General features: G+C 41.9%; 1 protein-coding gene across 1 annotated transcript in view; it reads right to left on the bottom strand.

Moving 5' to 3' along the window:
* Positions 1 to 2,347: 2,347 nt before the first annotated feature.
* The window catches only part of LOC112111319 (endoplasmic reticulum aminopeptidase 2), a 37,191-nt gene continuing 27,458 nt past the window's right edge, over positions 2,348 to 12,080 (bottom strand). The window contains exons 13-18 of the mRNA XM_024206700.1: positions 9,806 to 9,962; positions 8,790 to 8,974; positions 5,489 to 5,650; positions 4,376 to 4,516; positions 3,432 to 3,513; positions 2,348 to 2,491 (exon numbers count right to left, since the gene is read on the bottom strand). Of these exons, the coding sequence (XP_024062468.1) occupies positions 2,348 to 2,491; positions 3,432 to 3,513; positions 4,376 to 4,516; positions 5,489 to 5,650; positions 8,790 to 8,974; positions 9,806 to 9,962 (871 nt within the window). The remainder of the gene's footprint in view (positions 2,492 to 3,431; positions 3,514 to 4,375; positions 4,517 to 5,488; positions 5,651 to 8,789; positions 8,975 to 9,805; positions 9,963 to 12,080) is intronic.

The following is a 12,080-nucleotide window of genomic DNA, read 5'->3' as shown; positions in this document are numbered from 1 at the left end:
TGATGCAACAAGACTAAGTGTAGGCAAATGTAATGCTGTCAGTGAACTCCGTCTTGTTTTGAACCGGAGATCCTCATATCTTCTCCAACTTACGTTATTCTACAAATTGGACCTGTAGGATGATATAACACAGAAAGGGTATGCGGTGTGAAATGAATAAAGCAATGGACAAACATTAATTCAGTTTGGGCCACTGTCAGTAACTATTACTATAATATACTATTTCACTAGACAAACTGACAATGACCAAAATGAGACTGACTGGGGACAGCTTCTCACAAGCAAAGAGTGCATTTCACTGGGTGGGAGAAGCTAGTTGATGATATTCCATGCTTCCCTGCCCCACATCCCAGGGGTGTTGTGAAGTTTAATTCAATAGAATTTGTAACTCTTTCAGATTCCCAAATGGAAGAACAAATATTACCATTAGTGAATATAGAATGTGGCAAACACTTCTTTTCCTAAAACAGCTTGTAACAGCCCAATGCTCAAATGCTGCTGTGACAGATTAACAATACTTATTAACTGTAAAACAGCCCAGAGACCCCAATCAGGATCAGGGCCCCATTATGCTGGGTATTATTTATACATACAGGCATTCCCTGCCCCCAAAGCTGACTTTATTGTGCGCTCTGGAGCCTGAGGCACCTTGTGAAAACTAGGTACATAATGTCTCAAGTTGGGCACACAAATTGAGGTACATAATATCAGTGGCCACTTCTGAAAATCTGGCTGCATGTGTAAAGAAATCTGGTATTTCTTTGTGTATGCAGGGCCGGCTCCAGGCACCAGGCACCCAAGCACATGCTTGGGGAGGCACCTGGTAAGGGGCGGCGGGGGGAGCGCAGCGTGGCATTCCGTGGGGAGGGGGGCGCTCCGGTGGCGCGGCGCTCGGCGGGGGGGCTCCGGCGGCGCGGCGCTCGGCGGGCGGGCGGCACTCTGGGGGGAGTTCCGGCGGCGCTCGGCGGGGGGCGGGCTTTGGCGGGCTCCGGCGCTCGGTGGGGGGGGGGGGCTCTGGGGGGGGGGTTCCGGCGGCGCTCGGGGGGGGGGTTTGGGGGTGGCGCTTTTTTTTGCTGCTTGGGGCAGCAAAAAAGCTAGAGCCGGCCCTGTGTGTATGACAGAAAGGTATCTAACAACAGAGGCAACAGATTATGCTTTTACAACAGTAAAACTGAGTTCATTCACAATTAAAATCTTTTAAACAATGCATTCATTTGTTGCAATTTTATAAATAAATTGCCACAAGTACACTTCACCATAAACCCCAGCCTCTTAGGAAAAGGACCCTTTGTTAGTAAAATACTTTTAAAGCAATGTATTAGTCAGAAGCTCTCCAAAGGACTACACTACTTGTCTGAAGTACCACACTACTTATTCTTGAACTCCAAGGTTTGCTTTTGGTGTTTTTATATTGTTTGCTGACAGGCTATAAAAAAAATGGAAGGAGAAAAAAAACACACCTTTAGCACAGTTCATCTCAGCTATTCAGGCAGTGCAGAAAAAGAGAATTCAAGCAAAGAAGCTAGGGAGAAAATTGCCCTCTCATCTTAGGGATGAGCTGAATTGATAGCACGTGTAGAAGAAGAACTACACTGTTTTCCCCAGAAATACTCTATTAATATTAATTATAGCAGTAGCACCTACAGGCTCCAACTGAGATGAGGGCCCCATTGTGCTAGGCCCTGCACAGACATATAGGGAAGACAGTCCTGGCTGGAAGAGTTTACAATCTAAATAGACAAGAGAGACATGAGATTGGGGCAGGGTGAGGGCACACACATGATGCAACTAGTCCAAAGTCTTGCAGCAGGTCATTAGTAGACTCACAAACAGAACTCCAGTCTCTGAATTCCTGGTCAAGCATATTAGCCACTAGACTATGCTGCCTCTCTGTCTGGAGAAAGTGTCTTGTTTGTTCTAAATTCCTCACCCTTTCTGATTAGATAATTCAACCTAAACCTAACAAGAGAGAAACTATTAGTAAGTGGGTTATTCATGTCTCTTGTGGCCAGAAACCATAAAAAACCAAAATAATAATTCCAGCAAACAGTAAGACAAAAAGGCATGGAAAAATTATGTACTTTACCTTTGTGCCCATGTACCTATCAGAGGGGTATTTACAGCATTACATTGTGACAAATTATTGAAACAGTTCACAGACTTCACAATAGATCCTTTTTCCTTAGCCAGTTCTGGATCAGTAAAAAAACTTTTTGTACATATTTGAGGTTGTTAACATATCTATATTGTGCGATGGATGGCAAACTCCCCAAATATGCATCACCACAGTGGGGAGTGAAAGGGAACAGTTAATCAAACTGAAATCCTCTCTGCTTTGCAGTGTGGTTTAAAGATTATTTAGCAGCCAGTTCCTTAGACTGTTGAGATTCCTTTTCAGCCATCTAATATTTTTTGTTATAGTTTCCAGCACAACTTCAGTGATTTTTAGCTGTGATCCTTGGTCCTTCAGAGACCTAAAGAAGTGTTTCACCTGGAAAACAGGATAATCATTAATGCCTTGGGGGTTATTTTTTTTGGAGAAATGTCGGGTTAATTTTTGTCTGCATTTAAACACCTGCTGGAATTAATCATCCTGATGGTGGTTCCCTCAAAACTCAGGTGACATGCACTATGCTTTGCCACAAATCCTCTCCCACCTTCAGCCAAGTACCCTCCAAAGAATAAAAATTGTTAATACTAAAAATAAAACAGATATATGTCTATTAAAAATGAACTGAAATATGTTGACCATTCACCACCCTGACCACTTGATACCCTTCCTTCAACCACACAGAGCCCCACTGACTTTGGCAGGGCTTTGCTTGGGCACAGGAACTCAGATGGTCCTTCCTGTAGAATTGAGGCCATGGATTGGATGTTATATCCTTCCTCCCCCTCCTCTCTCCACACCTACCCTTCATCCATTTATTGCTGCTGTTTTTTAAGATAGTCTTTGTAGCAAGGAGTATACAATGTCCTCCCACATGCCTGTGCAGCAACTCAAGCGTTGGCTCCTTAATCATATATGTGGTTATGCAATGAACTGAACATTTTCCCCACATGAAACTAAAATATATAGACTACAGTACTGGCAATTACATGAAGAGCCAAAGAATAAATCTCTTCCAGTATGCACAGAAAAGAAATGTGTATAATACAACAAGAGATCGAACACTTTTTCTGGACACTAAAATGTAACACACATAATATAAGCAAGTCTCATCAATAAGTTACTTTGGAATGACTGCTAGCATTTTTGTCAAGCTATTAAATGGATTTTCAACTTTAACGTAACTTTCCTTTTCATCATTGTAACACTGAAAGAGCACTTTCTCATGAGGGCTGTTCTGGGCAGTTAAGCATTTTTATTTGTTAGCTTAAGAAATATGAGACTATAAATTACCAATAAGTATTAATAGAAAGTCACAAACCTCTTCTAGCTTGTCTTTGGAGGAAAAGCGAGATGTAGTGCCAACAATAATAGTTCTTATAGAAAAAGAGGCTAATTCAAACCTGTAAACAAGAAAGAAAAACTATACAGTAATATAAACAATATACCAATATCTGAACTGCACCTTGTATCAGTACAGAATTTCTTTACTAGTCTCTTTCTAGTATGTGAATATTTTTTAGTTAAAGAACCGGATATGTTCATGGACGATAGGTCCCCATCGATGGCTATTAGCCAAAATTATCAGGGACGTAACCCCATGCTCAGGCCAACCTTAAACCTCTGACTAACAGAAGTCAGGAGTGGAAGACAGGGGTGGGTGACTCCATAACTGCCCTGTTCTGTATGTTCTTAATGAAGCTCTGGTACGGACCACTGTCAGACACAGGACACTAGGCAAGATGGACCTGATCTGACCCAGTATGCTAGCATCTTTGTTCTTATGAAGTTACACTATCAAATTAAAAAATATTTTATAAACATATATCCTTAGTCATATGGATTTATAGCCACTGTAGACTATCAAACTGAAAGCATTTTCTATTGTCTAATTTGCTTTTCAGTATTTATGTTGTTTGAACTTCTCTCCATTTCTCCAAGAGGGACAATAAAAATAGACTAGTTCTAGCAGCACTGTGCAAGCATGGATCCTGTACCCCATCTTGAAGCGCAGGGCACGTGCTTCCTCTCTAATGAAGAAAGACAACCACTCCTGTGCTCATTAAATTGTCCCCGGGACCTTCAGGGTTACTTCTTTAGATCAAGTGGTAGGAGCTAGTGTTTTTGGGGCCCACTTCCATAAATGTATCATATATAAAAAATAAGATAAGTGTCTTCTCTAGTGGAATAATTTATCCCTCTTTACACTCTTACTTGTCAGGATTTGCCACCAATGGTGGCTAAAGTAGATAAGCAAATACCAACTTTTTAAGAAGTTTGTTCCAGTTTTTTCTGACAAAATTCCAAGCAAGCCCCTGTCCCTCTGGATTTCTGGCAATAGCATGAAGAAGAGCTGCTAGATCCTGAGTCTTGATAACCTCACCTTCCATGCCCAGCTCAATTAACCTGTAAAAATTAAAACAGATCAGTAGCTTCAGCTTGTTTCTACTCAGCTTCTAGGAGGTACTGCTAGACCATTACTTAATGCACATCTCCTTTTGATATTTCAAACATGGGGACTAAATATAAAATAGGAGTATGGAAAATAATGTGCAGGATGACAGTTCACTGCTTTAAATATCAATTTTCAAGTTAACTAAGTGGTGCTACTACAACTTTTTCACATTATAGGAATAACTGTATCACTGACTTGTAGGTAATTGATTTCAATAGGGGCTTCTGCATAAAACCTAACATGGTAGGGCCCATAATCATCTCATAAAATGAGGTTCTTCTATTTTGTAAGAGGACAGTTGGTTGCTCAGTAACTTCCAGCTCAAATCTTCTCAATTAACAAAGTAAAATGATTTATTTGAATTGCCAACCCTGCAAACCCAGAGTGGTATCTGAAAATCCTGGTGGAGTCTTTTTGGGTATTCATCCACACTAAACATTCTGCATTCTGTAATTTTGTTGATGATATGCAAGCCAGAATAGAATCCAGCTCACTCTGCTGGAGCAGTATTGGCTCTGGAATGCTAACAAACACTTGTTTTAGTCACTATGTACTCAGACCTGACTGAATACAAACAGGAAACACATCTCTTAACTGAGAACAATTCTTACATGGTCACTTTTCAGAACAGAACTACACTTCAAAGGATTTGAATTTCTTTGTTGCATGTACTGTATACATAGTATCTCAAGAGCTTCTTTCTAATGGCCTTTCATGTATCATCAACCTCAGGCCAAGATCCCTTAGGGTAGCATCTCATCAATAATTATTTAGGAAAGTGATGAAGTAAATAAAAAAAAAATACAGTTTCAAATTTTCAATGTGTTTCCCACTGCTGTTGAGATTCTCACGATTCCATAGTGCATTGGCGAAGGAACTTGGTATTGTTTTGTATTTAATAATTGAGCAAAGACAATTCTTACTTTGTCAGTTTTTCACTGTCCCTGCTGGTTGTCAAAGCATAGAGGATTTTGTTCTTTTCTGCACCTGACATCGAGAGACTATACTGCTTCAGTAGATAATTCCACCCTGCTATTGTCTGTGCTCCAACTGAGTAGACTGTCTTCAGAACATCCGCTGGAAGGCTGTGGCATCAAACAAAGAAAGGGAAAAAGAAGGAGGATCAAATGACTTTTTTAGCCCTGTGTAGCTCTTTCTACTTTCTGTCTACACAGATGTACAATATTCCAAGAGTCATATGCCAAGTTTGTTTACAATTTATTTTTCCCAATGCCCTCCCATAAAGTTGCACTGAGGGACATGGTAATGGTCAATTTTAGGGCTGTGCAGCATTTTCTGCAAATTTTTTTCCTGCCCATTTTCATGTCCCTGAAATTTCACAAGAAAATAATTTGGTTGCAAAAACGTGCAAAATCAGAAATGTTAATGTTACCATCTTAAAACAATTTTGGCCAGTTTTTTTCTGAAAGATTGAAAAGATTTTTCACGAAAGCGGGCCAGTTTAGAATTTATAAAAAAGTTAGGAAATGTTTAGAGTTTGGAGCATTTTATATTATATTGTGAATATTTCACACATCTTTAGTCAAGACCTGTTTCCACCTAGAATAACACTCCAGAAAGCAGAAATGCACTTTTCACCTTTTCTGTGAATCTATGTATTACCAGGAAATAGCTAGCCTGGAAGGATTCTAGTAATTTTGGACATTGATATGAGTTCAAGTAGGATAAGACAAGTGATCTGGTGAATAAGAAATCCCCTTGTCTGGAAGTCTACTCAATACTCAAGAAGTCACTGGTCAGCACAGATGATATCACCAGCTACCCTGTCCCTAGTCTCTTCTTCTTGGGAAAATTATGGTGAGCCAACTGTGACATTCACTGACGGTGTGACTTTGAGTGGCTGTAATTAGTACATGGGATAGAACTTTTGGGCTCCCAGGCCTGTGCTTAGTACACTAGACCACACTCTAGGGAAGAACAGTACTGCAGTCCTTTGGATGGATGGCAGAGCAGTGAACTGACCTATAAACAGATTAGGAGACTTGCATCATTCAGCAAGGACTGGAAATGCTACAGTGCACTTGTACTATTAAAAGGCAATGAGTTGTAGAGTCAGGGTGTGGAAAAGGTCAATGAAAGCATTTTGTTTCCCGGTACTGTATATCTTGCACAAGCACCAGAAGTAAAGAGAGGAAATATTTGCACATAATTACAAAATAAGGCACAGGGGAGACTGGAAAGTGAACCAGTCTGAGAACTAATTGAGGTACAGGAGACCAAGGAGAAAATAAATCCCATTACTGCTTGTTCACCCAACTCTGATGTTGTGAGATATCATTACAGTACACATGGGGCAGCTGGGGCAAAACAGACTATTCCAAAGCACATAATGTAATTAAATGTTAAACAAGCTATCGATTTATCCACCCACCCTCCCAATAATCTTGCAAAAATCTATTTGCCAACCAACCCAAGGAAAGTTACTTCTTTGGATGGGCAAATAAAATATTAATAGTGTTTTCATGATCACCAGTCATTGTTGTGCAGACCAGGGGTGTGGAAGTAATTTTCTGCCTGGGCTGGTAAATTTCATGACAATTTTGTAAGGCATGTATTTATGGTATTTTTAGCATATCCATCAGCAGAATAAACCACAACTGTTAAAAGTGTGTTATTTCTGTGTTTAGCTGAGTAGGAAAGGAAAGAAAGACAAGCACTAAATGATACCTTTAACTGGATTAAGATAGGAACACAAAACTATTGGTGGTAGATGTGTATATTTTGTATCACCTCTTTAGGTTACTCCAGTCAAATATGTCCCCTATGGCTTATCCATTTTTAATATCCAGCAATGAAGCAAGTGACAGTGGATATCCTTATGAATCAAAAAATCCACATTTACAACTTCTTATAGTGTATGGTGCTCACCTACGGTGGTGTTGGGGGCTGTACAGTACCTGGCTAGTTAGATTTAGTAGTTATATTTACCATGGTACCATGCCTGTGGAATTTTTTTGTCCCACCTAGTGCAGTAAAGTCAAGCATGGTAAGAAAAAGATTGTATTCAGCCCCAGGTGCAAGAGGGGATAGGAAGAATGCATGATGAGCCTCTCACTTGCACATCCATGCAGGAGTTGGGAACAATGGTAGACCTTGCACTCATTCAAACTTCTGAATGCATGAGACTAGTGCCACTGCCAGAACCAAAGTGGGTAAGAAGGGGTTGGGGTCATGGCCCAACACACCCTCTGCTGTGTCCAAAGGAACTAGGAGGGCTAAACTTTGTACAGTGCACTCTCATAAAGGGTGCTGCAGTGGACCCCTTCCCTGGAGCTCCAGCAGCACTGTGCCTCAGACACAGTGCCTCCTAGAGTTACTAATGTGGTGCACCTCTGCCCTTCCACCAGTGCAGGACTGACCAGAAGAGTCACAGCCGAGCCCTAAACTTTGATTTTCTTTTAGCTATATGGATATATGGCTCTTTCAAGTCAGGACAAACAAATAATCCAGAGGCCCAGACTGCACTGAAAAAGCAGGAGAGAAAGCACAGTGAGCTAAGTCAGTAGAAAGGAGCAAGCAGCTGAAAAGTAATTAATATTAACTAACTTATTTGTTGATACTATATTGTAAGTCTCACACACACATACTAGAGCAGGGATCTCAAATTCAAATCACCATGAGGGCCACATGAGGACTAGTACATTGGCCCGAGGGCCACATCACTGAAACCTTTTTATAGAAAAGCCCCCGCCCTGCTCCCGCTCCCACTCCATCCCTTCCATGAGGCCCGCCTCTTCCGCCCCTTCCCCGCCCCCATTCCAACCCCTTCCCCAAATCCCCGCCTCAGCCCCATCTCTTCTCCGCCTCCTCCCCTAAGCGCGCCGCGTCCCCACTCCTCCCCCTCCCTCCTGGAAAGTCCTAAGCACTGCCAAACAGCTATTTGGTGGCGGGAAGCGCTGGGAGGTAGGCAGAGGAGCGGGGACACGGCGCGCTCCGGGTTGAGGTGAGCTTGGCTGCTGGTGGAGTCGGCGCCTATGGCGGGCTGCAGGAAATAACTCTGCGGGCCGCATGCAGCCCGTGTGCCGCGTGTTTCAGACCCCTGTACTAGAGGAAAAGATTATTCAGTATGTTTTTTCCCATTCTAGATTACAAAAAGTTTCCTATTCCAACTTTCCTGTAAAACCTTTGCTAGACAAGCAAACTAAACCCCAGTACAGGATGCCTAAATGAAAAGGAATGTTAGAAAGCAGGTAAGCCATTTACTTTAACGTCCCACCAGATCCCATCCACTTGCTGAAAAGCTTGTCTGCCTTCTGGATACAGGGAGGATATTGTAGGTCACAGGCAAGCCCGAGGAGATCAGAACGAAGCATTCTGTCAGAGACTGAGCCCTCATCGCTCCACATTTGCCTGTCAATCACCAGCTTAAAATGCTGCAGGATGTACCTCTGCAGAGAGAACAGATCACAGTTAGGCCCTAGTGCCACAATCTATGTAGTGCTGTGTAAATGTATATAAATCTGCTTTTCAACAGTTACCCAGCTGTACTCCATTCATTACAGCTCCAGTATTCAGAAGTCAAACTCAAATCTGCTATGGTATCTACTCCAAAACACTGTTTTGTAACAAAGCATGTCCACAGGGCATCCGCAGCTAAGCTAGCCGTGATCACATTCAAAAACATCTGATAAGTGCCGTTCTGCTTAACACAACATAGGTGGCAACGATCTGGTTTTTAAATGGGCCTTTATGCAGAGTGAACAGGAACACTGTGTCTCCCTCCCACACAAAGGTCAGAGATTATTTATGTATTGGCCCCAAGGATCTTACAGTCTATATTGACTTAACATTGGCGGGGGCTAAGGAAGGGAGAGAAAAGCAAGGAGAGCTTTCCTGTGCTTATTAGCCAGGCGGCCCCAGTCCCACTGGAATGCAACCCCTGACGCCACACTACTCACTCTGCAGCAGCAGACTCCTGGGGTAACTCCAACAACATGAGTAAGGCCAGCTCGCAATGGAGCAGCAGAAACCACAGCCATGGGCCATTAGTGCATGAGTTGATAATGTGCAGAACGACAAGAGAGTGGAATGTGGTGTTTTAGAGCTTGGCTAGTTTATAAATAGAATCCTTCAGGAATTTGAGGATTTTTTCCTTCTCTTTTTCTTTCAAGAGGAGAAGGAGGACACTTTCTGAATACTAACTGAGCATTCGTTCCATGTGTCCCAATTCCTTACAAATAAAATTTAATTACAATTTTTTTTTTAAATTAAAAATGGACCTTAAGGTTTTCTGTGACATCAGAAATATTTCTTCTCTCCATCATGTGGTAGAACATTTCCAGGTAGCCCAAGCCTTGCAGAAGTACTACGTTACTGGATTCATGTCGGAGATATCGTGTCAGATCAAGGGCTGTGTCCAGCGATAACCTTCCTGCACTGAAGAAAAAAAATATACGCAAGCTCAAAATGTGCACGTTTTATAGTTTTGTACTTCTCAGCACTTTGTCTCTGTCTCACTTTGCCCTGTCAAAAGAACTAAGGATTGTAAACCAGGTGTGCTGGGCCATATTCCCAGTCCTGCTGCTGACTAAGGACCCGATCCACTGCCCACTTAAGTCAATGGAAGTCTTTGACTTCAATGGACATTGGATGAAGCACTAACTATGTTATCTTAGGCAAATCACTTAATCCAAGTTTGTGCGTGAGTTTTGTATGTTCATCATGAGGATAATTACTGTAAGACTTTTGGGACCAGAGTCATTTTTCTCTTATTTTTGGAGCTCTACAAACATAACAATAAAATTTGCCTGTCTCACAGGGTGTTCTGAGGATTAATGGATGACTGATTGAAGTGCTTTGAGTAAAAGATAATACAGAAATAGCCATTTTTATTAACTGGTCTCATGGATAGCAGGTACGACTGCCTGACCTAGTTTTCAGTGCTCTGTCGTTTGCTTTGTGCCATACATCCTGTCTTTTGATGTAGAATCCATGTGGGCTACTCAAAAGAGAGTGTGAAATGTCATCTTCAGTTATTTGGTTCAGATAAACCACAACAGGAGGTCAGATCATTGGTGAGCCCTACATATGTCAAGCAGATACCCTTTTATACGTTATCCACAATTCCTTAAAATTCTCCACACAACAACCAATGTTATCCCGGGGATCCTCCATGGAGTCAAGAACAACAACCCATCCATCGTCATGGGTCGCCACTTTCCCCTGTCAAAGCCTTGCACTCTCTCTTCACATGCTGTGGCCCCATTACTCTACCTAGCATTCTAGAGGGTGAACAGTCTTCTCTGATCATCTTTAAACTACCTGCCAGGAGGTGCCCAAAGAACAAGAGAGAGTGAACAATTACAAAGAACTCAGCCAAAGCAGCATTTTGGAGTAGACACTATAGTAGGGTTTGAGCACGACTTCTGAAGACTGTAGCTGTAGTGAGTGGAGTACTCACTGACTGTTAGATTCACTAATGTCCATGGCTTCTTCTTCTTCAAAATATCAGAACTAATGGCTAAAAAACCTCTGTGACCAAGTGTGTCAGGCTTTCTTCCACAATGCACCAAAGCAGACTGAGTTAGTTGGTACGGCCTTAGAAAGAACTTTCCAAATAATTAAGCCTGACAAAGGGATTATTATGTGAGCTCTTGTGACTCTGCTCCAAGTATAATTCTGCACTGTCTTCCTGCACTTTGCCAAGGAAAGATGTCATGTTCATGAAGTTCTGCAAACTCTGCTTTGCCCATTTAAATGGCAGAACAAAAAGGATCACTTCTCTACTATGACTTTAGGTGATGCATATCCTATCTCTAGCTATGTGTTTCAAGAATTAATGCTTATTTTAGAACAGTGTTCTTAGTTCTACACATATTAGATAGTATCTTTACTTTAGATGTTTTATTAATTATATTTTCTTTTCTTGTCTAAAAGGCGATAGAGTCCTGCACTTTTGAAAGAAATTATTGGAGCAAGAAGCAGCAAGAGCATGTACAGTATTTCATGTGACCATTATCTTGTATCTAGGTACATATATGGGCCTCATCACCCTAGTATCTGAGCACCTCCTGGTCATGAACAGATTTCATCCTCATAAAACACTGTGCCAATCCCCATTATGCAGATGAGGAACAGGGTAGAGTAAGTGACCTGCCCAAAGGCACACAGGAAATCTGTGGCAGGGCCAGGAATTGAACCTGGCTCTCCTACATCCCTGTCCAGAGCCTTATCCACTAGATCATCCCTCCAATCACAACATCTGTTGTGCCATTAGTTAGATGCTACTGTAGGAGTGACTTGCCAAAGGAGCCTCTCCATCTTCACCCACTATTTGAGGTGCAAAAGCCAAGAGTTGGGCACACAAAGCAGACAGTTGCAGAGGTAACTCTCCAGTTTCTGTGTGGAACTCCCACTGGAGCTCACTAAAAGACAGGTGTTTGAGAGCACAAACTTAAGCCCTGATCCTGCAATGAGCTCTGCAGGGGTGGACCCCTGCTCCTGCACCATTCTCATTACAGGATCAGGACCTTAGAATGCATTTTTTGAAAAGGT

Source organism: Terrapene carolina, unplaced genomic scaffold (genome assembly GCF_002925995.2).
Source record: "Terrapene carolina triunguis isolate 2854851 unplaced genomic scaffold, T_m_triunguis-2.0 Scaffold69, whole genome shotgun sequence".
NCBI lineage: Eukaryota > Metazoa > Chordata > Testudines > Emydidae > Terrapene > Terrapene triunguis.
The sequence above is the reverse complement of the archived record's forward strand: the minus strand, read 5'-3'. Positions and strand labels throughout refer to the sequence as shown.